Here is a 22413-nt window from a genome sequence, read left to right on the forward strand (position 1 = left end):
TTAAACTGGAGGTAAATCCTACATCACTACCGGCAAAGTTTTATTTGCCCGTTCCGGTAAAAGTACTGGTACATGATATTACTTTTACAGTGTACGGGCCAACTTATAATAAAGCCCTATATAGTCTTGAAAATCTTTCCAAGTTAACCTTACCAACGGGCTCTCTCGGGTTGGCGAGGAATTGCAGTGGTAGGTGTGCCATAGTATTTCTTTCACTCCCTTGACAGGGTATATATATGTGTTCCACACGGTTGAACACTTCTATTAGCTCAAGTACACATTAAAGTTCCATAAAACACGTATTTAATGAAGTTCATCTCTTTTGTACAATTTATGTCATGTTATAATTAGCCTAACTTTTAAATGGCCAGAACTGGAGATGGATCTAGCAGATCCTGACTGTGCCTGACCCAAAGATGGCTGTCGAGACTGTCTGTGAGCCAGATTGGCACATCAGAACGCACCTGTTCCAAAGATGGTCGCCGGGCTGGACAGCCATTGCATGTACGCGCAGACCTCTCAAACTGGTATGGCCCCTCCGATTTGCTGTGCCTTTCCTAAAAATGGCACCCGGGCTGACCAGCTATTGAGGTGCCCTGCTCTCACACGGTCTCTCCCTTTCCTACTGTGTGCGATCCGCTCTACAGCTCGGTGCAGGCGGCCACTCCCTCCTTCAACTCCAAGCGTTTCCCTCTTTCTGGTGTGAGCATCTGGAGCTTGCACCAATTGTTCACCCATCCCCGTGGTCGTGCCGGATGAGCGACCACATATTCATTAGCCTTCCTTATCACTAGAGAAGAAGTCCAACAGCAAAACGCACCTTCTGCATCAGCGAAAAACTCCTCACCACTATTACAAAGCAGGCTGGCCCACAGGTACAATTTCAAAAGATGCTTTCTTTGTATTGCAAGGAGGCATCAAGTATGTGGTTAAATATGACCCCAACTCCTACAGCTCCCACCAAACTCCACCAACTTCTCTCCCCTTCTAGATCGTGGCCACCTTCTTTTTTCCAAATATTCTCCCTGCAGGACTCCATAGATGAATACATACTTCACACAGTTCTTTAGAGCATTTTGTGGTACCTGCAACAGTCTTTTGTTGCAAGGTGATTTGTGCAACGCATGTGAGAAGTGGGGAGGTACAAGGACCCTGGTACAATGTCTGAAACCCTTGGAGTGAGCTCCGGCAGATCTGCGACCCTCACGTTTACAGAGCCCGGTAGGCTTATGACGCTCATGCGACACCTCGGATCTGATGGACCCAGTGCAAGACCCCTCAGGCGCTCGTGTGGGCACTGGCAAAAGCCTGTGAGGACTTAGGGCAAGCACCAGTAGAGCGGTGGCTATCCAGAACAGTACTTGCGTCCCTCCCACTTAAAGGACCAAATGAGGGTGCCAATTACTCACTTACCAGAACACAACTTGGATCAGGCAAACTCTGTGATGTGATGTTGAGGTGGCCTGTTGAAAGTCTCTTCCCAAAGGCCTAACTGTCAGCGTATAGCACACAGGGAAAAGGTATGACATGACATGTTGTCAACCCATCGGGGTGCAAGGTACTAGAGCAGAGTCTGACGGAGTCCGCCGCCAGATAATGTTTCAATATGAATCAACGTTTGAGGTTAGTTTCACTTGATACTATGGTACACCAATTAGCATTGAGTTTACTACAAATGAGAAGGTACATAAATGTACAATAATGTATTACTTGTTGTATATTTCAGAGGAAAATTCAAGTTTGATTAACGACTTTGAAAGCACAGTTTGTTGCCCTTCGACATGTGCAAATACCAACTAGGCCTGACAACCAAAGATAGGTACAAATATGAACAACTTTGCCACTGGCTGCTGACCCCGCAGATACAGGTGGCGGTGACAAGGCAACTTACTCCATTCGAAACCTACCTAACGACACAATCGGGTTTGAGGAAGCTTGTCTCGGATGTATACAAATTCCTGATAACTCACAGGGAAGGCATCCAATGGAGATATATGAAGAAATAGCAGAAGACACTTCAGAACACAGTCCTGAAAACACATTGGCAACACCGGTGGAGGGCAATCCCAAAATGTACTGGGCAATGCAAACCACAGAAATGTGGATACAAATCCTCGTCCAGTGGCATTACACCCATGAGAGACTACGTGTCATGTACCCGAACACTTCAAGTACTTGCTGCTGGGGCTGTGGTCACGAAGGGGACTGGAGACATGTGTGGTGGTCGTGCCCAGGGATCCAGAGGTTTTGGTCCGAGGGGAAATCCCAGGTGGCAGAGATCGTCCCAGACCTCGGGGGCAGAGGGGCAGACGAGAAAGTCTGGCTCTGTGAGCTAAAATCTTAATGAAAACACAAAAGAGGATCGTCATGGAACTTCTAATTGCGGCGTGGCTTGCCATAGTGCAAAAATGGAAGCAGAAAATCCACCAGTCCATCTACGAATGGCTACAGAGAGTTTGGACGTTCACAGTTATGGAATGGACCCCATACAAACTACAGGGAGATCAAGACAAATTCAAGATTGATTGGGGGGCTCTGCTCACATACAAAGTGACTATTTGGAACAATGGTGCACGCTCAAAATCAGAATACTAGACCTGTTTGGCTCATGAACGCGACCACAAACCTTGGTGACAAGGACAAGACCCTTCCGGCGGGAGGGAGGGGGTTGTTATTGGATACGGTTGTGAGTAATGAAAACCAATAAAAACTATTTTTTTTAAATGACTAATTGATGAATGTATAATTCTGTGAAAATATATTGAAGGACGTTGTCCTTTAGGAGTGCATGTGGGTTACCCGTTAGCAACAACAAGCCGTTTCTATTGTTTATTATTACATGTATCCTTAGTTTTGAGTTTGAATTTGTACATTAACCTTAAACTAGCTGTTGCTCCTCCACTCCATATTTTTTGCAAACCTTGTTAAATCCGTAAAAAAACCTGATGTATGTTAGTAGAGGGGGAGAAGAGAGAACAATTTGAAAAATAGGGAAAAACACTGCACAGCGAGAAAAAAAATACATGCTATGAAGAGTATCCAGTGACTTCGACGCAGAGAATAACACTGACGGGTGTTGCTGGTGTGTAATGTCAGCAGGGCTAGCCATACTCTCGCTACTGCGCCTTACTGCTCAATTAATGGTTTGTTAAAGGGGAAGCTTTCTTCATGCTGTGCAAAAAGAGCTTTGGTCCCACCTCCTTGGACAGACACCCATAAGTATGGCGGAAAAGGGATGAGACGTAGGTGCAATGTGTTCATACCCTGTCGATTGCAAAAGGCATTGTATACTGGAGCATTTTTATAGTTTTCATGTCTTATTTCCTTTCAATCTTCAATAGAATAGTTAAATAAAACAAATACATGTCTGCCTTGTAAGTACAGGGTCCTCTATGACCTCTGATGAGATCATATTCCACTTGATTAGTTCTGTGTTTTAGGTCTTCATAAACTATTAGCAACAATGAACAAGTTACTTACCAACTGGTAACATTCTTTCGACTTAATGTTCCTCCAACATATTCCTCATCTGAGATGTATTCCATCCAGCTTTAGCTGCTTCAGAAATTTTTTTCGGCAGAGGGCGCCGAGCGTCGATGTCGTCGAGACGAAGTCCCTCGAAGGCCTCCGTCGAGGGTGACGTCATCGGGTATACAAGTAGCACGTGCTGCGCCTGTTGGCCTCAGTTCTGTTTTTCCTCCTTTTGCTGTGTTGTATAGCTAGTGTAGGCAGCCAGGTGTCAGCCTTGCGAGAGTTGAAGTGGCAATTACCTGGAAAATCTACAGAGGGGTAGTATGGGAGGGCAATGCAGAATACATTGGAGAAACACCCAGTTGAAAGAACGTTACCAGTTGGTAAGTAACTTGTTCTTCGAATGGATTGTGTCCTCCAACCTATTCCTCATCTTAGATAGACTCCCAAAGCAGTGCAGAAAACTCTCTGGAGGAGGGAGCAGATTTGTAATAGTATTATATGGCCGAATATATCACTGCTTTACCAAAAGCAAACTCTTTAGACTGGGAAGCATCCAGACTATAGAATTTAGAAAAAGTGTGCAGCGGGGACCAAGTTGCTGCCTCACAAATAGATTTTATGGGAACACCTCTTTAAAGGGCTGTCGAAGAGGCTATGCCTCTGCTGGAATGGGCCCGTAAGCCTTCCTGTGGGTCTTTTCCCGCCAAACTGTAGCATTCTGAAATGCAAAGCACAATCCAACATGATATGGTTTGTTTTGACACCGATTGACCCAATTTCCTACCGATGTAGTCAATGAAAAGTTGATTATCCAGTCTAAGCTTGGAAAGCCTAGAAATGTAAAAGCTTAGAGCTCTTCTCGGGTCCAGCCTGTGCAATCTTTCCTCCTCCTTACTGGGATGAGGTGGAGGGTAGAACGCAGGCAGAATAATTTTCTGATTTAAATGGAAATCAGACACAACTTTAGGTAAAACTGTGGGTTTAACCCTCAATGTCCCTGTGGAACACAGTATAGGGTGGCCCAGAAGACAGTGCCTGCAATTTGCTCACTCTTCTTGCAGAAGTTAAAGCAACCAGGAAAGTGGTTTTCAATGTTAGTAATCTTAATGGACAAGTGTGCAAGGGTTCGAAAGGGGCACACATTAAAAACTTTAAAACCAGATTTAGGTCCCAAACTGGGACTTGGAAAGGGTAAGGAGGGAACACATTGGTGAGTCCCTTTAAGAATTGTATTATCAAGCAAATTTTAAAGTAGGAACATTCTTCTGAGAGCGCTTGAAAATGGAAAGCGCTGCAAGATAACCTTTAATGGTCCCGTTTAGGCCTCTATGTGCCAGAAACAAGAGGAAGGACAACACCTCCGGTATAGGACATAGAAAAGGATCAACATTCTTTTCTCTGTACCAGTTGCAAAACTTTTTCCAATGGCAACGGTATAGAGATTTTGTTGCTGGCCTTCTTGCTGAAAGAAACACCTCCATGACGTCATCTGGAAGGTCCCAATCCTTGTATCTCAGCCTTTCAGATACCAAGCATGAAGGTTGAGAGTCTTGAATTCCGAATGGAGAACCTGGCCCTCCATTTGTGAGAGAAGGTCCTCTCTCTGAGGAAGACGTAACAGGGGGCAGATGGACATGTCTACAATGTCCGGGTACCACGTTCTCCTGGCCCAATCCGGGGCAATTAAGATCATGCGGTTTACGAACCGTGTCAATCTCCTGATGACCTGAGGAATGACAGGAATTGGAGGGAACGCATATAGTAGTGGGAAGTTCCACTCCACCACAAACGCGTCCCCTAGAGCTCCTCTCAGACTTCCTGAGCCAGTTCCCACTCGTGGGACACCGTGCTTTGCCTGCTCAGAGCGTCCGCCGTCATATTCTCCTCCCCAGCCAGATGAACTGCTGTTAAGGAGATTCCTTCTTGAATTGCCCAATACCAGAGCTGCATCGCCCCTCTGCACAGAGGTAGTGACCCTGCACCTCCTCTTTTGTTTAGGCAATGCATGGCCACTGTGTTGTCCGTCATTATCAGGACATTTCCTCCTCTGACAGATGGCAGAAAAGCCTTCATTGCTATTCTGATTGCTCTCAGCTCTAAAAGGTTAATGTGTAGTTTGCACTCTGATGGAGACCAACAACCGCTGATTGTCAGATCGTTGGCATGAGCTCCCAACCCCATGAGTGAGGCATCCGTCACTACTGTAATCTCCAGCCATGGTTGGCAAAAATGTTCTCCTTTTAGGATGTTCTCTGTGCAAGTCCACCACAGAAGATCCTGCCGAACCTTGTTCGGAATCTGAAGAAGATCCATCATTTGACCTGAGAACTGGGACCATTGAGTCTTTAGAGCCCATTGAAGGGATCTCATCGTCAGGTGTGCTTCTGGCACTAGGAAAATGCAGGATGCCATGAGGCCGAGCAACCTTAAGAAGTCGTAGGCCTGGAGATTTTGGGCATTTTGGAATTTGGAAACCATCTGAAGAATGTCCTGAGCCCTCGACTTGGGAGGCAAGCTCTTTCCCAAGGATGTGTTTAATACAGTCCCTATGTACTGGAGCTGTTGAGAAGTTGTCATTTGTGACTTCTTGAAATTGAGGGAGAAGCCCGTCTGTGGAGGAAGTGGCAGGTTACTTTCAGATGATCCAGGGCTTGTTTGGCCGAACGTGCCCTGATCAACCAATCGTCCAGGTAGGGGTAGATGTGAACCCCCCCTCTCCTGGGGTCCACTGCCACCACTACCATTAACTTGGTGAAGACCCTCAGGCGGAGGTCAACCCAAATGGCAGGACTCGAAACTGATAGTGTGAGTCACCAACTATGAGCCTGAGGTATTTTCTGTGTTAGAGATGGATTGTCACATGAAAATAAGCATCCTGGAGGTCCAATGACACCAACCAATCCTGAAGTTGAAATGCCTGAAGGATCTGAGAAAGAGTGACCATCTTGAACTTGTCCTTCCTGAGGAACTTGTTCAAGCCTCTTAAGTCCAAGATGGGTCTCAGTCCTCTGTCCTTTTTAGGAATTAAAAAATATGGGAATACCATCCCTTGTTCCTTTCCGCTACAGGTACTAGTTCTATAGCACCTTTCTCCAGCAGGGTTAAGACTTCCTGCTGTAGTAGCGGATCTGGAAACTTCAAAGAGTGTCTCCCTGGTGGATTGCTTTTAGGTTGCGTTAGAAAAGGAAGGCAGTAACCTTGGGCTGTTTTTCTAGAGCCCAAACATCTGAAGTAATGGCTCACCATTCTTGCAGATGCTGTGACAGCCTGCCTCCCACAGGTGTCTTGTGTTGTGTTGCAAGTCCTCAAAGTGTTTTTGTGGCGGTTGCTGCGGCCTTTGATGGTAAAGAGGCTGGGGCTGGCTTTGCACATTTTCCTCGTCCACCACGAGTGGCTTTTTTCTGGCCTCTTTGACTGTGTCAGGAATACGTACTCAGTTCGCTGTGCGCTCAGATCAAGTTTCTTAATGTCTGCTGGGAAGGACACGAAAGTTGTGCCTCACAGACGACATAACAAGTGTAGAAATCATGTACTAGTACGCAGTTACCGGCATCTAGGAGTTAGGAAGTCTGTTTTCTGTGGTAGCTGGCTATGGGCTCCGTTGTCAAGGGGAGGTAACTCACGTCTGGGACTCCGACGTCGGCGTCATGTGACTTCCTCTATTTCAGCTCAGTAGCTATAACCTCTTGTTGCTTCTGATTAGTGTTGTAGTGATCTTTGCCTATTGTTACGTTTCTTGACCGTTCTTTATGTACTATTGACCTGCCTATGGATTGCCCTTATCTGCTTTGTTGACCCTGTGATATCCTGGTATCACGGACCTTTGCTCTGTATCTTGACTTGTTCTGTCTTGCTCCTTGTGCCTCATCAGATCCGCTGGTATTACGACCCAGATCAAACTTGGATACTTCTGTTGTCTTACCTAAATGCCAACCATTGCTCGCCTCCTGCTACGACCCGGACTGCTTTCTTGTTGAACTACGTTACCCTTCGTCTTGGTTTATTTCGCTCCAATCTCTTGTGAACCTTCACTAAAGAAAATATCCACTCGAGTGTGACTCCGTTCTATCCTCCTTCCTGAGGAAGTAACTGGAATCAGGACTGCTCCCTGCACACACAGACTAGAGACTGTTGGAGATTTTGTGTGTACTCTAGGCGTCCTCGTGCCGTCGGGGTAGGGTTGGACATTTTAGGCATCCTCGTGCCTTCAGGAATAGTCTGTCTTGGATTGTCTACCCAACCTCGAACTGCAACTCACCCTTGGAACATTTCTAACATTTAAAGACTCACGGATCCCTTGGTAAGATCTTTCCTGTTTTTTGAGATATTTTATTTCCATTCCTTGGTCTTCGTAGACTGACTTTTCTCTTTTCTTTATAATTACATACAGAAGTTGTAACCACTCACCGTGCCTGTTGTGCTATCTACCTTTTGGAATTATTCTGTTACTTGGGCACAGGTTAGTGTACAGTTAGTCTCAGTGTTCCTGGATACTTCGTTATTTCATACAAACATTAACCACAGTGTTTTCTTTGCAGCTACCAGAGTCTCGAGGGTATCCAGTCTTTCAATTAATTGACCCCTCTATATGTTTCATTGTACATCCAGAGGGTTACATTAGTGGGAAGAATGCTTCTTCGTCACTACGGGATCAAGATTTTGGAAGGAGAATTCTGACAGACTGGCCATTCCTTTCGCCTTTCCATATGAGGAGTAATAACGATAGGATCTTACCCTCCAAGATTGTCCTGATGCACGAAAAGGCTGAGGTTGCCTAATAGCAGCTCATAAAGATTTGGTAGTCGCTTTTGAGGTCTGCAACCTCTCAAGGCTCTCGTCAGGCTTGTTGCCAAAAAGGTGAGACCTGTCAAAGGGCATGTTCAAAAGACGGTTTTGTACATCCGGTGCAAAACCCGACTTTCACAACCACGCAAATCTGCGCATTACCTTGCTAGTAAATCTGACCATGGACCTGCTCACACTATCTGCAGTGTTCAACCCAGACTGAAGGGATTCCTGCATGGCCTCCTTTCCATCTCTAACAATGGCTAGGAATCCTTCCCTTTCTTCCCCTTCTGGTATGTGCTCTGCCCCATTGCACAGCACTCCCACAGAGTGTACGAAAATTTTGCCAAGGCACATTTGGAGTTGGCCGATTTTAACGCCATACTCCCAGCTGAAAATACCTTGCATGCCCAACCATCCACATGCTTGTCGTCCCTATACAAAGGGATCGAAGGGTACGCCACCTTATTTCAAGATGTGCACCACCAGACTCTCGGGAGTAGGGTGTTTGGACAGATAGCTGGGGTCGCTACTGGAAGGGTGGTATTTTGAAGTGAGGGACTTATTCACCAGAGGAATAGAGTCTGGGGCCTCCCAATTTTTGGCCACCCTATTCTGGGCTACATGGAAGGGTAAAATCGGATCTTCGGTGGGACCATGATCCAATATATCGGTCAAATCATCCTGGATGAATTGAGTTGGTTGCCTAGCCCCCCTAAATATTCGACCACCTTTGTCATTAGCTGCCTGTATGAGGGACTGGCATGTTCCCCTGGTTCTGGCCTGCCAAAATCTGTTTCAGGTGAAGAGTCAATTCCACTTGCATTATGCAAGGTTTCCACCAGATCCCTCATTTGCTTTCCCCAGAAATCATGCATTCTGGGACATTTGGGGTGCCATATTCCAGTCCAAAAAGAACATCCTCCTCAGACCTCTCCTGTTCTTCAAGTTAAGGATTTGAAATATTCTTTCCTTGGCAGAGGTTTAAAAATCTTTTCTGTAAGAGGTGTATCAGTGGAGACTGACGGCGAAATAGTGGTCTTCGACAGAGCTGGCTTTGAGGGCGTTGATGCGCTCTTCGAAAGCTCGCCCTTTGAGGTGTGTCGGGTTCCGGACGGCGTCGGTGACCTCGAACGGTCGATTCGACTTGAGCAATCTTTTTCACTCTGCGTCCTGGAGGGTTCCCGATCCTTTGTCCTTCGATCACCCGGGCTCGAGGGCGCGCGAGTGTCGGAACGGTAACAATCCCAGCCGGCTTCCAAAGAAGGAGTGGACCGAGGCTTAGCCTTTTCAAACACCTCCATCATTTTTTTTCTAAATGCTTCCCATTCTTCAAAGGAAGAATGTTTTGTGGGGCATTTCATTCTTTTGGGGGATTCGTCCCAGAACGAGGTAGAAGGGGACCGGTGGCGTCTTTTTTTGGACTTTTTTGTCAAAGACGAAGAGTGGTGTGAACCACTTCAGGACCTAGACCGATGCTTTTGCCTTTCGCGTCGAGGAGATTTCTCCTCACGGGACCTCGACTCAACGCTAGAGGCTTTTCGGCCGGGTTTTCGACCTACCTGCAGTTTTCCCTTCCTCTCTCGCAAGGCCTTCCCCGTCATTGCCTGACACTTTGTACGGGCCTCCATGTCGTTGGCCTTCACTGAGGCACTACAGCTATTCTTGGTGCGGGTCCGTGATGGACATTTTTGAACTGCAGAATTTACACTTTTTGAACCCTGAACGCAGGGTAGTCAGGGTCGACGACGAGGACATTCTCGAATATCGCTCTTCAGTAATGGCGTCACAGAACTACACGAGATGCGGCGAGTCTCCGAAGCAACACGTACACGGAAAAACGGAACTGAGGCCAACGGTGCCGCGCGTGCTACTTGTATTTATTTATTTATTGAAATGTATTTAAAGCGCACGTCATCCCGGGGGCATCGTGGCGCTGTTACATGAAGACATAATCTGGCTACAGTGGAAGGAAGATGGTTACAGAGCAATTTTCATTACAGGATAAAATTCGTATCAGACGTATGCGAGCTAGTGTAGGTGAGGGATGGAGGATGTTAGTTGAATAGAGTGGTTTTGAGGGATTTGCGAAAGGAGTACAGCGATGGTTCAGCTTTGAGTGAGTTGGGGAGGGCATTCCAGAGCTTAGGTGCTATGTGTGGGAAGCCAATGCCGCCGGCTTTGGCTCTTCTTACAGTGGGTACTCGGAGTTGGTTGGCGTGATGGCTTCTTCTGGGACGGATGGAGGAGTTCTTTGTTATAGTTTCAGATAGGTAGGGGGTGCTGTGTGATTGATGCACTTGTGTATGAGAGTGAGGATTTTAAAGTTGATTCTTTCCTTGACTGGGAGCCAATGGACGAGTCTTCTGGCCTGTGAAATATGGTCAGTTTTGGGGATGTGTAGTGCAGCGCGGAGGGCATTATTTTGCACTATCTGGAGCCGGCTGAGGTTTTGTGCCTGCCAGGAGAGCGTTGCAGTAGTCCAATCTGGCTCCTATAGTAGCTCTGGCTATGGAGAGGCAGTTGGGCGTGGTAAGGTAGGGTTTTATGGCATAAATGAGCAGATGCTGAGCCTATGGCGCTGGTTTGTCTGGTCATGGAGAGTGTGGCGTCTATGTAGACTCCTAATGTCTTGACGGCGGAGGAGACAGGTATGCTAATACTGTCGATGATCATGTGAGAATAGTCTGGGCTGAGTTTAGTTAGTGTTTTGCTGGGGGCTAGGATGATGATTTTGGTTTTGTCTCCATTTAGGCAGAGACCATTGATGGCCATCCAAGTTTGGATAGTGGAGTAGATTTTGAGGAGGGCCTCTGAGTCTAGGTCGTAGTCTCCGGAGAGGGGGAGGAGAACTTGCGTGTCATCGGCCTAGTTTGTGTAGGCTATGTTGAGGGAGTCCAGTAAGTCAAAGAGGGGTTTAGTGAATAGGTTGTAAAGGGTCGGTGCAGTCCAAGACCCTTGTGGGACTCCACAGTTTAAAATGGTGGGGGGGGGGCGTTGGCCTGGTCAGAGTACACTTTCATGGCCATACCTTCAAGGAAGGATGTGATCCAGGTGGTTGCCTTGTGTGAGAAGTGCGCAGCATTGAAGAGGTGAGATGTGAGAATGCTGTGGTCGACCAGGTCGAATGCTGCCAGGGAGGTCAAGCAGTAGGAGAAGAGCAGGTTTGACTGTGTCCATTATTTTGGTAATTTGATTCTTTAGATCTAGGAGGGCAGTTTCAGTCCCATGGCCTTTGCGGAAACCTGATTGTCTTTTACATAGGATGGTGTTGGTTTCCAGGTAGTGTTGGATTTGGTTGTGTGCAGCTTTGTCTAGGATTTTGAGGAGAAAGGGGACGGTGGTGATGGGGCGATAGTTATTAGGGGAGGAAGGATCGAGAGAGGGTTTTTTCAGGAGCGGGCGAATCCAGGCTTCTTTTAGGCATTGTGGTACGGTTCCAGATGCGAATGAAGCATTGATGAAAGCTGTGATGATGGGGGTGAGGGATTCTGAGCATTCTTTGATTAAGGAGGGTGGGCAGATATCCCCTTTGCAGGTAGACGGTTTGATCTTTTTGAGGAGGTCCTTGACTTCTGTCTCTGAGACTTCTCTAAAAGCGAAAAGGGGTGTTTGTGAGAGAGAGTTGTTAGTGGGAGGTGTGGGCGAGCAGGTGGGGGTGTTGAGAGCTTTGCGTTGGGAGGCTATTTTGTCTTGGAGTGTTTTGACTTTATTGAGGAGGGCAGTCTGGATGCCTGTGCACCATGCTTCATCCTTGATGATTTCGTCTGGGTGGGAGGCAGGTGTGGTGAGTTCTTTGAATATGGAGAATATTTCTCTTGATTTGGAGCTGGCATTAGTGATTCTTTGGTTGTAGGATTCGGATTTGGCGTGGAATATGGCTTTTTTGTAGGTCAAAGAGATCTCTTTGAAATCGTTAAGAGAAGATTCGTTAGGCGCTGCTTGCCATCTGGATAGAGCTTTGCATTTCTTGGAGCGAAGGTCAGATAGTTCTTCAGTGAACCAAGAGTTGCAGTGCATTGATTTTTTCCCTTTTTTTTCTTCTAGAGGGGCAATGAGTTCGATGGCTTGAGTGAGTGTACTGGAGTAGATGTTGGCGAAAGAGGTAGGGTCATGGGTAAATGGAGGCTTAAGTACAGGGATATTGAGGAGAGGAGCAAGGTTGGAAGCAGTGAGTTTTTTGGAGCTTCTTACTTTTGCGGGGGGGGGGCATGAGTTAAGGTTTTATAGGTGGGTGTGGTAGGAATGGAGAATTTAATGAGGTAATGGTCCGTCCATGGGAGGGCCGAGATGGAGGTAACTGCAGATGAGCAGTTGTGATCAGCTAGCCAGTCGATGGATCTGCCTTTGTTATGAGTGGGTGCAGTAATTTTGTGTTCGAACCCCATGAGTGATAGTTCTTTGGCTAAATTTGCGGCAGCTTTGTCCTTCGGGTCAGATAAGCCAAGGTTAATATCCCCTAGAAGGATGCTTTTGGTGGTGCTTTTGAGGTTGTTGCCTATGTTTTGGAGGAGTTGCTTTTGGTAGTCAAGGGGTGATCCTGGAGGTCTGTAGGTGATAAAGAAGTTTATGGTGCAGTTAGGTGAGAGGGCTAGTTTAGCAGTGAGGAGATCAGCGTTGTTGTCCCATTGTTGATTACACATTCTTATGGCGAGGGTGTCTTTAAAGATGAGAGCGATTCCGCCACCACCTTTAGAGTTTTTACGGTCCTGTCTGAGGATTGGATAGTTTTGAGGGAGGGCGAGGGGGATGGATGGACTGGAAGCTTCATGGTGCCAGGTTTCGGATATGGCAAGTAGGTCAAGATTGTGGGTGGTGATAAGGTCATTGATTTCAATGGCATGGGCATGGACAGAGCGCGCATTGATGAGAGCACATCTTAGATCTGGTAGTGGAGTGTGTGTGTTGGCGTTAAGGGTGCTGGAGGTGGACGGTGCATGTTTGGGTGTGCGAGGCTGGGGTGTGATAGATGCGGCGTGGTGGGTGCTAGGGTAATGAGCGTAGTCAGGGAGGTGAGGCTGGGCGACTGACGTATGGGTGCAAGAGCTGAGTCTGTTGTTCCTAAGGAGGGTGGAGGGTGGAGTGCCGCGGAGAGCTAGGAGGTGTTTGGTGCGTGTTCTTAGTCTACAGAGCCTGAGGTGGAGTGGGTGATGTCCGAACGGATTGGTACGGTGGTTGGGTGTGGATAGGAGTGCAGATGACGGTGTGGTGTGTATGAGGTCAGATGGTGGGGTAGGGCATGGGTGAGCATGCTGGTCTCGGTGCGCAGGCGGCATGCTGCAAATTGTCAGAAGAGACAGGGATATGAGGAAGATGGATGGTGAGGAAGGGAGGTGCGTAGGCGCTTTGGGGTGTGTGCCAAGGGGCTGCATTTGTGGACAACAGGTGTATAGGCAGGTAGGCAATAACACAATAGATCAGGGCCGCTAGGGGCAGGCAGTTAAACACACAATAGATCAGGGCCGCTAGGGGCAGGCAGTTAAACACACAATAGATCAGGGCCGCTAGGGGCAGGCAGTTGAACACACAATAGATCAGGGCCGCTAGGGGCAGGCAGTTAAACACACAATAGATCAGGGTCGCTAGAGGCAGGCAGTTAAACACACAATAGATCAGGGCCGCTAGGGGCAGGCAGTTAAACACACAATAGATCAGGGCCACTAGGGGCAGGCAGTTAAACACACAATAGATCAGGGCCGCTAGGGGCAGGCAGTTAAACACACAATAGATCAGGGCCGGTAGCACGGTATTCTATTGTGGTTGTAGGGCTATTGAAAGTTAGACTTGAGCTCAAGGGCAGCGCGGGAGAGGTGGCGTGAAACGCTACGCCTGAAATGTGCAAGGGTCCGGGGGGCCATTAGCTAGCTAGCTGGAGGCTGCAAGCGGAAAGAGTTTTGTAGTGGCGTGGGGGAGACTCACCTAAGTTCCTTTGCGAGAGGAGGAGCATGCGCGGGCAGAATGACGGCTCCTTGGCGCCTGTAGCGCTCTGTCAGCTCCGTCAGCTGGCCTTCTTCCTTGGCCTTACTCCAAAGGCCGGCTTACGCCTACCGGCGATTGGTGAAAATGAAAATAGGATGCTGAACCAATCAGCGCACTCCTACAGGCCTGGTGCCTGTGAGACAAAGTCAGCCAGAATGAAGATCTGAGGCGGCGGCCATCTTAAAGACAGGTCGCAATGCAGATTTCAGTCCGTTGTATTTTCGAATTGTGTCGTGCCTCGGCAAATGTGCAGATCAGCTGAGCAGGGCACACCAGATATGGTAGAAGCAGGATACTGGGCAGTATGGCAGGCAATTGGGGCACTTGGATGTGTTAAGCACGGAGGGGCTTCTTGGCAGCTGTTAATATGCCATAAGCTTACCTCTGCTCACGGGCTGGATGGCTGGGTGCTGTGGGGTGTGCTGCTCCTGCAGCACACGGCTAAGCTGGGAGCTCCTGTTCCAAGGGGCACGATGGTGGATTGTATCCCCGATGACGTCACCCTCGACTGAGGCCTTCGAGGGACTTCGACTCGACGACATTGACGCACGGCGCCCTATGCTGAGAAAACATTTCCGAAGCAGCTAAAGCTGGATGTAATACATCATAGATGAGGAATACGTTGGAGGACACAATCCATTCGAAAATTTGTTTTATGGCATGCTTTTTGTTATAAACAGGAATTAAGGAGGGATGTTTACCTGAAACATAACGGGTTCCGTTGCAGATGAAAAGTTTAAGGATTTTGATACTTTCAATTCAGCATCATATTTTTTCATATACCCTTTGATCATAACAGTCTTTGCAGTTCCTTGTTCTCCTGTAAGCAGAACTGCCTGTAATAGACAAAACAAGCATTAGTGAACTGTTTCAAAAACACAGAAATTATACAATTTAAAGTCACAACCAAGTAAAAAGTAAGAAAATTTGTAAACAAGAGGTATGATTGTTTTTTCTTGAACCTTCAATTTGAAATACTAAAAGACTAAATTATTATCTCTGGTAATTTTGTTTCGGATGGATGTTCATCCCACAGATTCCTCATCTTAGATATTACTGCAGCATCAGCTGGATCAAGGTAACATTTTCCAAGCAAGGGGCTCTGTGTGATTCCAGAGGCAGGATCATTCGACACGGCCAATCCTCGGTACCAGACATGATGTCAAGTAACTATATTTACCTTGCAGGATGCCCTGTGTTCTCAGTTTTCTTTGTTTTCCAGTGTTCAGCCACTTTAGGCAACAACAAGCAAAACTGGAGGAGCTCTCCATTAGCAGGGCTGGACAAAGAGGCAATGAGGAACCTGTGGGAGGAACATCCATCAGACGGAAACTGCCATGGCTACGTGATTTCTTCTTCTAATGGATAGTGTCCTTCCACAGATTCCTGATCTTGGATAGCTCCCATAGCAGTAATATGAGGAGAGCAAAACCAAAGAGAAGGTAGTTACACAATGATAGTTTGGCAAACCGCCCTATCAAATGGAGCGTCCACCAGATACTGCCCAGGCAATAAGGTTTGGAAAATGCATGCAATAATGACCAGGCTACAGTTTGGCACATGTCCAACACTGGGAATTGAACTTGAGAACTGAACTTATATGGGAATATTGTATTTCCGAAAAAAAGGTTTTGTTGGTGTTATTATGGACGGTCTGATCCTGATATAGTCTTATATCTCACTGTTGCTGTTGTTCCTCTCCTTATCACTGCTGCTGGTAAAAACAGCTCTTTGTGTGTGGGGTCCCCTTTCCTGTCTTCTTTCTTCAATGTGCACTTGCTGCTGACAAAGGGGCAATAAGGAACCTATGGGAGGAACATCCATCAGAAGGAAACTGCCATGGCTACGTGATTTGTTCTTCTAATGGATTTGATTAGTTTCTTACCTGTAACTCCATTTCTCCAGCATTGGTATCTTTCATGGATTCACATGCTTAGAATATTCCCCGTCGTCAGGCTGGGAAACCTCGGTACCTTTATAAAGACGTTTTCCATAAGAAAAATGTCGACACTTCTGTGTCCTATCTACATCGTTTTTTGGCCGCTTACGCATGCCCCAATAGGACGTAGCAGTATAAATGTCCCGCCCCCGCGGTTCCCATCAGATTTTAACCCCCCAAAGTAGGAAGGGGTATATATTGTTTGCATGTAGGGGAGGCCGGCGGGCGCATGTGAATCCACGAAAGATACCAATGCTGGAGAAATGGAGTTACTGTCATGATGCCTGCCCCCGGAAGACCAGACCAGGCCCAGCAGCCCTGGAAGCAGGCATCATGCCACTTGGAGCATGCCCAAAAGCCCCAGTTAGGGGCTGTTTGGGTACAGTCCTGGCGCCTATGGCGCCAGGCTCATAAAGATAAAGTCAGTCCTGGCGCCATGGGCGCCAGGCTCATTATTGATAACTTACCTGAAGCAGACCATGCTGCATACTCACCTGAGGCAGACCATGCTGCATGAAGACTCAAGCCAAATGAGGCTTAGGAGGGACTATTTTACTGAAGGGACTATTTTGTTACTTGGGTGGGGCTGTGGAAGAATACTTACCTGGATCTTCTTCCAAGGCTATTTAAACCACGCCCGGACAGCCACACGTGCTTCTCGTTATTCTGCTTGCTGCAGCGTAACGCTCACCGTGTTTTCAGCAGCTCCAGTCTTCAGCCACGCCCGCTTCAGTCCTGGGACTCCTGAAACAAGAAGACAAGAAGGATAAAGGTTAGAACAGGAGTTTTAACTTTAATCCTTACCTGAATCATGATCCATTTCGCCACGGAACTGAAAGACAGACGTCTCTGAAGCATCGCTTCGCATTCCTACGGCGCCGCGCTGAAATCACCTGCTTGGCGGTACTTCAGCATTCCATCACGCTCTCTCCATCTCGCGGCCGCCCTCTGACACCTAAGGAGACAAAGACAGCAAGGTGAGCAAGGGGACTCTCTAAGGCTATACAAGCTACCCCCCAAGGACTTACCTGATTTACCACGGGAGGTACTCACCTCATCTCGGGTCGGCGCAGTCAACTCTGCTTCATCGCCGTACCCCGGCCCCTAAGGGGAGAAAGCAAAGACAATACCAGTTACCCCCCCACAAAACTTACCTGATTTACCACGGGGGTCTCACCTCATCTCGGGTCGGCACGGTCAACTCTGCTTCATCGCCGTACCCCGGCCCCTAAGGGGGAAACCACAATAGACTTACCTGAATCTTACCGAGTGCCATTTGGAAATCTTCGAGTGGATTAATCGGCAACCTGCAAGGAATCGGACAGAGTGAAGAGCAGACATTTGAACTCTTATGAACAATTGGACTTTAGAGTCAATACTGGAAGTCACCAATTCCTCTACGCCAGTGAAGTAACTGGTCATCAACGCGCCCCTGCGGTCGACGCAGGATGGAGAGCTCATCCTTCCAAACCATCAGGTGAGACTAAGGAGGGGACATCAAGAGTGATCTGTGGGAAGACAACAGGAGTGGGGAAGGTGGGTTGACACTCAATTCCACGGGTGGTTAATTCCTCTTCTCCTTTGCAGAAGAATATTCTTGCGAGACAAACTAGGCTGAGCGGGCCAGTCCAGTCAGTGATCTCGGCGCTACACGTCACGCTGGTGGAAATAACAGCGGCCCAGTTCCGGTCGACGCCCCCGTGGGAACCAGGTGAGCGTAACAGTTACAGGTAAGAAACTAATCCCTTCTCCAGCATTGGATCTTTCATGGATTCACATGCTTAGAATAGATTGTATAGCAGTACGCTTGATTTCTGGAGGTGTGAATGCAAACCAATAACCACTTAACCATATCCTCTCTCCCTTATAATTTCAACGGTTACACGGTAACTTCAAAGAATGTCAGCAACTCAGCAACAATAACATATTACGATATATACATATACATCTATATATATATATATATATATATATATATATATATATATATATATATATATATATATATATATATATACATACACATACATTCACATAGAGTAAAGGACATTCCCTTAAACAGGGCCTACCTCACTGAAACAGATGATGTAGGACTGCTCGTCCCATCTGTACATCGTCTGCATGCTGCCGTTCGAGGCAATAATGGCGGGTAAATGTATGTGGCACCGACCAGGATGCCACCTGACAGATGTCTCCCAGCGGAATTCCAGCCCACAACGCCGCCGAAGATGAAGTTGATCTCATGGAATGGGCTCTCGGACGCCTTTCCAGCGGTTTCCCCGCTTTCGAGTGACAAAAGGCAATCGTCGACGAGACCCATCGAGCTAGTCCTTGTTTTGAGTTTGCCTTTCCTTTTGTCGACGGACCATAAGCCACAAACAGTTGTTGTGTACTTCTAAATTGCTGAGTCCGATGAAGATAAAACTTTAGAGCTCTTTTCACGTCCTATGTTTGGAGAGCTTTTTACGCAACCGATAAAGGAGTCGCGAAAAATGTAGGTAGTACAATCGATGAATGTTTATGAAAGAGAGTAGGAACTTTTGGAATAAAATGAGGGTTGGTTGCCAGCACCACCTTGTCCTTAAAGAATCTCAAGTACGGAGGATCTATGACTAATGCTTGTATCTCCGAGAGTCGTCGCGCTGAAGTGATAGCTACCAAAAAAGCCAACTTCCACAATAAGAATTTCATAGATGAGGAAGCCATAGGTTCAAAGGGAGCTTTCATTAGTTCTGTTAACACTAGGTTAAGACTCCAGATCGGAGGAAAGTTTTTAATCGGTGGAAATGTACGAAATAAACCTTTCATGAAGTGCTTTATCAGTCTATCACTAAACAATGGTGACGACTACCTTCTCCGCGTGAACCTTGAAATGGCTGCCAGGTGTACTTTTATCAATGAAAAAGATAAACCACTCTCTGCTAAATGCAGCAAATATGGCAGATGCTGTTCCGGAGTTATATTCAGGGGCTGCAATCCCGGCTGATTTTGACACCACACGCAGAATCTCCTCCACTTGCATGCATACGAAGTGTTAGTGGACGGAGCCCGCAAGGCTTGCAGAATTCGACGGCAATCCGATGAAATAGTCAGGGTAACAAACTCCGAGAAGTCAGGAGCCATGCTGTCAGGTTGAGACTGTCCAGATCGTGGTGCCACACTGTTCCCTTGTCCCGGGTCAGGAGGTTCGGGACTTTCTGAAACGTTACTGGCCGCGCTATTGAAAGCTGTAGCAGGTCGGAGAACCACGCCTGTCTTGGCCAATAAGGAGCCACCAAGATCACTCGACATCGGTATCTGTGAATCCACTGCAGGGTCCGCCGTATGAGTGGAAACGGGGGAAAGGCGTACAGAAACTTGTCTGTCCACGGGAAGGAGAACGCTTCCCCCAGTGAATCGATCTGTGGCCATCTGCTGGCGTACTGTTCGCACTTCTTGTTCTCCCTCGTCACAATGAGATCCAGAGAAGGCTGTCCCCGCTTTCTTAAAATCTTCGACAACTGAAGTTCATCCAGTTCCCATTCGTGTATCTGATCCATTTCCCTGCTGAGGGAATCCGCTTGCATGTTCTTTACTCCCGGAAGATGGTGGGCTACCATGGTTATATTTTGTTGTAGAGCCCACTGCCATACTTCCTGAGCCTCGGTGGAAAGAGTTCTGGAGCGAGTACCTCCTTTTTTACTCAAGTAAAACATTGTTGTTGTATTGTCTGTCAGTATTCTCACCACTGACCCTTTTATGTGCGGTAGAAAAGCTTTCAGGGCCCAACGCACTGCCCTCAACTCCAGCACATTGATATGAAGGAGCGACTCCTCCGACGACCACCGGCCTTGCGTTTGGAGAGCGCCCAGATGTGCCCCCCATCCAGTCAGCGACGCGTCCGTCAATATGGTCATGTGAAACTCCGGTTCCTGCAAGGGAACCCCTCTGGATAGGTTTTCGAAGACTTGCCTCCATCGAAGTGCTCGCAGGAGCTCGTTGTCGACGGTTAGTTTGTCCGACCAAAGTCCCTGGCTCTGGGTCCATCAGTCTGCCAGGAATTCTTGAATTGGCCTCATGAAGAGGCGGCAGTTGTTCACTGAAGGGATGCATGAAGCCCTGGCCCCCAGTATCGACATTTATCTCCTTACCTCCTTACCGACACTTTGGTGTTGACTCTCCATTGCCTTGCCAGCTGATTGAGTCTGTGGATCCTCTCCACGGATGGTCTCACCAATCCTGACTGAGTTTCGAACTGTGCACCCAAGAACACTAAGCTTCTTGACGGAGTCAATGAGGACTTTGCGAAGTTTACCGCAAATCCTAGTCGTCGCAGAAGTTGCATGGTGGCCTCTAGCCTTGCTTGAGATGCCATAGGGGACGATCCCCTCACTAACCAGTCGTCCAGATACGGTTAAACATAATGCCCCTGTTTTCTTAACCATGCTGCAACCGGGGCTAGGCATTTCGTGAACGTCCTGGGAGACAATTTCAGACCTAAAGGGAGCACTGTGAAAAGGTAGTGGGTCCGCCCGACTACAAACCTTAGGAACTTTCTGTGTTGTCGACGCATTGGTATATGAAAGTACGCATCCTGGAGATCCAACGATGCCAGAAAATCCCCCTGTTGAATCGACCGGATCACTTCCTGAAGTGTGAGCATTCTGAATTTTAGATTTTTTAACGTTTTGTTGAGGTCTCGAAGGTTGAGAATGGGACGCCATTTTCCGTTGGGCTTCTTCACCACAAAGTATCGGGAATACACTCCTTGACCCCTCTGCGACACAGGTACCAATTCTATAGCCCCTTTTTGTAGCATAAGTACTACCTCTTGTTTTAAAACGTTCAGGTGGGGTTGAGCCAAAAACACTGGTGGAATGTGCGACGGCTTGCTTTTGAATTGTAAGGAATGACCGAACTTCACAGTGTCCAATACCCACCGGTCCGAGATTATCTTTTCCCCACTCGTCGACACAGCGAGACACCCTGCCTCCCAGGACGCTCTGAAACCCGTCATTGCTGGTCTTTTGATTGTTTGTCTTTCGATGACGAGGAGTAACCTCCCCTCTTCCTAGAGGCCTGATATTCCTGACGTCTCTTTGCGGTCTGAGAAGCCCGCCTGTAGCCCTGAGAGGAGTACAACGGTCTATTGAAAGTACGGTCCCTTGATGACGAGAACCGTGAGTTTCCTGACGCTCCTCTAAAGGGACGAAATGAACGAAAACCTCTACCACTCTGGAGGGTTCCCAGAGAACGTGCCATGTCAGAGTCTTCTTTCATGCCTTTCAAGGCATCGTCCGCTTTTTCACCAAAAAGAAGGTCTCCCTCAAAAGGCATATCCAACACCTTATATTGCACTTCAGGTCAAAAGTTGGTGCATTTGAGCCATGCTTGTCTCCTCAGAACCACCCCGTTGTTAACCTGCTCTGCTTAAAGCCTGATTCTGCCAGGTCCACAGCGATATTTATAGAGTGATTAGAGGCCTCTTTCCCCTCTCATACAAGTAACATCGCCCCCTTTCTGTGTTCGTCTGGGAGATGTTCTAGTATGGGTGCTAAAAGATGCCACATCTCTCTGTTATACCTGGCCATAATAGCCAGAGAATTGGCCGCCTTCACTGTTGTTGCACCCACCGACAACACCTTCTTGCCAAAGGCATCTTGTCTCCTGGCCTCGTTCTCCGGAGGAGCCGTGCATTTGTGCTGAGACCTTTCCTTTCTCGCCGCAGCCGCCGATACCACCGACTCTGGGGCCGGTTAAGAGGACAAACATTTTGGAGTGGACTTGGGAGCCTTAAATTTCTTTCCCAGTCTACCTTTTATTGCCGGCACCGGGAAGGGATGACGCATCGTTTGTAGTCCTTCTTGCTATACATGATCTAAGATGGGGACCGGAAAAACCGACTTCCTTCTCTTTCCCATATGATCGAACAAAAAACAGTCTTTTTTCTCCTCCTCTTGGGCCAGTCCAAATTCGGTACAAGCCTTACTCATCATCGCATGGAAAGAACCAATGTCATCCGGGGTGACGGCAGGGCTGGGCTTCTTGGAGCCTCCATCTCCGCTTCCGACTCCCAGGTCGGGTCCATAGAGGGGGATAACGATATATCCGATATGGCCTCTCTCTCTGACTCGGATTCCAGCAGCTCTCCTTCCTCCGGGCGTGCACATAGAAGGCCTTCACGGGCCGGCACCGCCGTGGACGCCATCGGAGTTGGTCGATGGGAAGGACCTGGCTCATCGACGCCTGGTCTCGCC

At 47.8% G+C, this 22413-nt stretch overlaps 1 protein-coding gene across 1 annotated transcript in view; it reads right to left on the minus strand.

Annotated features, from left to right (window-relative positions):
* DNAH8 (dynein axonemal heavy chain 8) overlaps window positions 1-22413 on the minus strand; it is an 8835797-nt gene that overhangs the window by 2828545 nt on the left and 5984839 nt on the right. Inside the window, exon 55 of the mRNA XM_069608756.1 lies at window positions 14940-15074. Coding sequence (XP_069464857.1) covers window positions 14940-15074 — 135 coding nt within the window. The remainder of the gene's footprint in view (window positions 1-14939; window positions 15075-22413) is intronic.

Source organism: Ambystoma mexicanum, chromosome 4q (assembly GCF_040938575.1).
Source record: "Ambystoma mexicanum isolate Mex_15411 chromosome 4q, UKY_AmexF1_1, whole genome shotgun sequence".
Lineage (NCBI taxonomy): Eukaryota > Metazoa > Chordata > Amphibia > Caudata > Ambystomatidae > Ambystoma > Ambystoma mexicanum.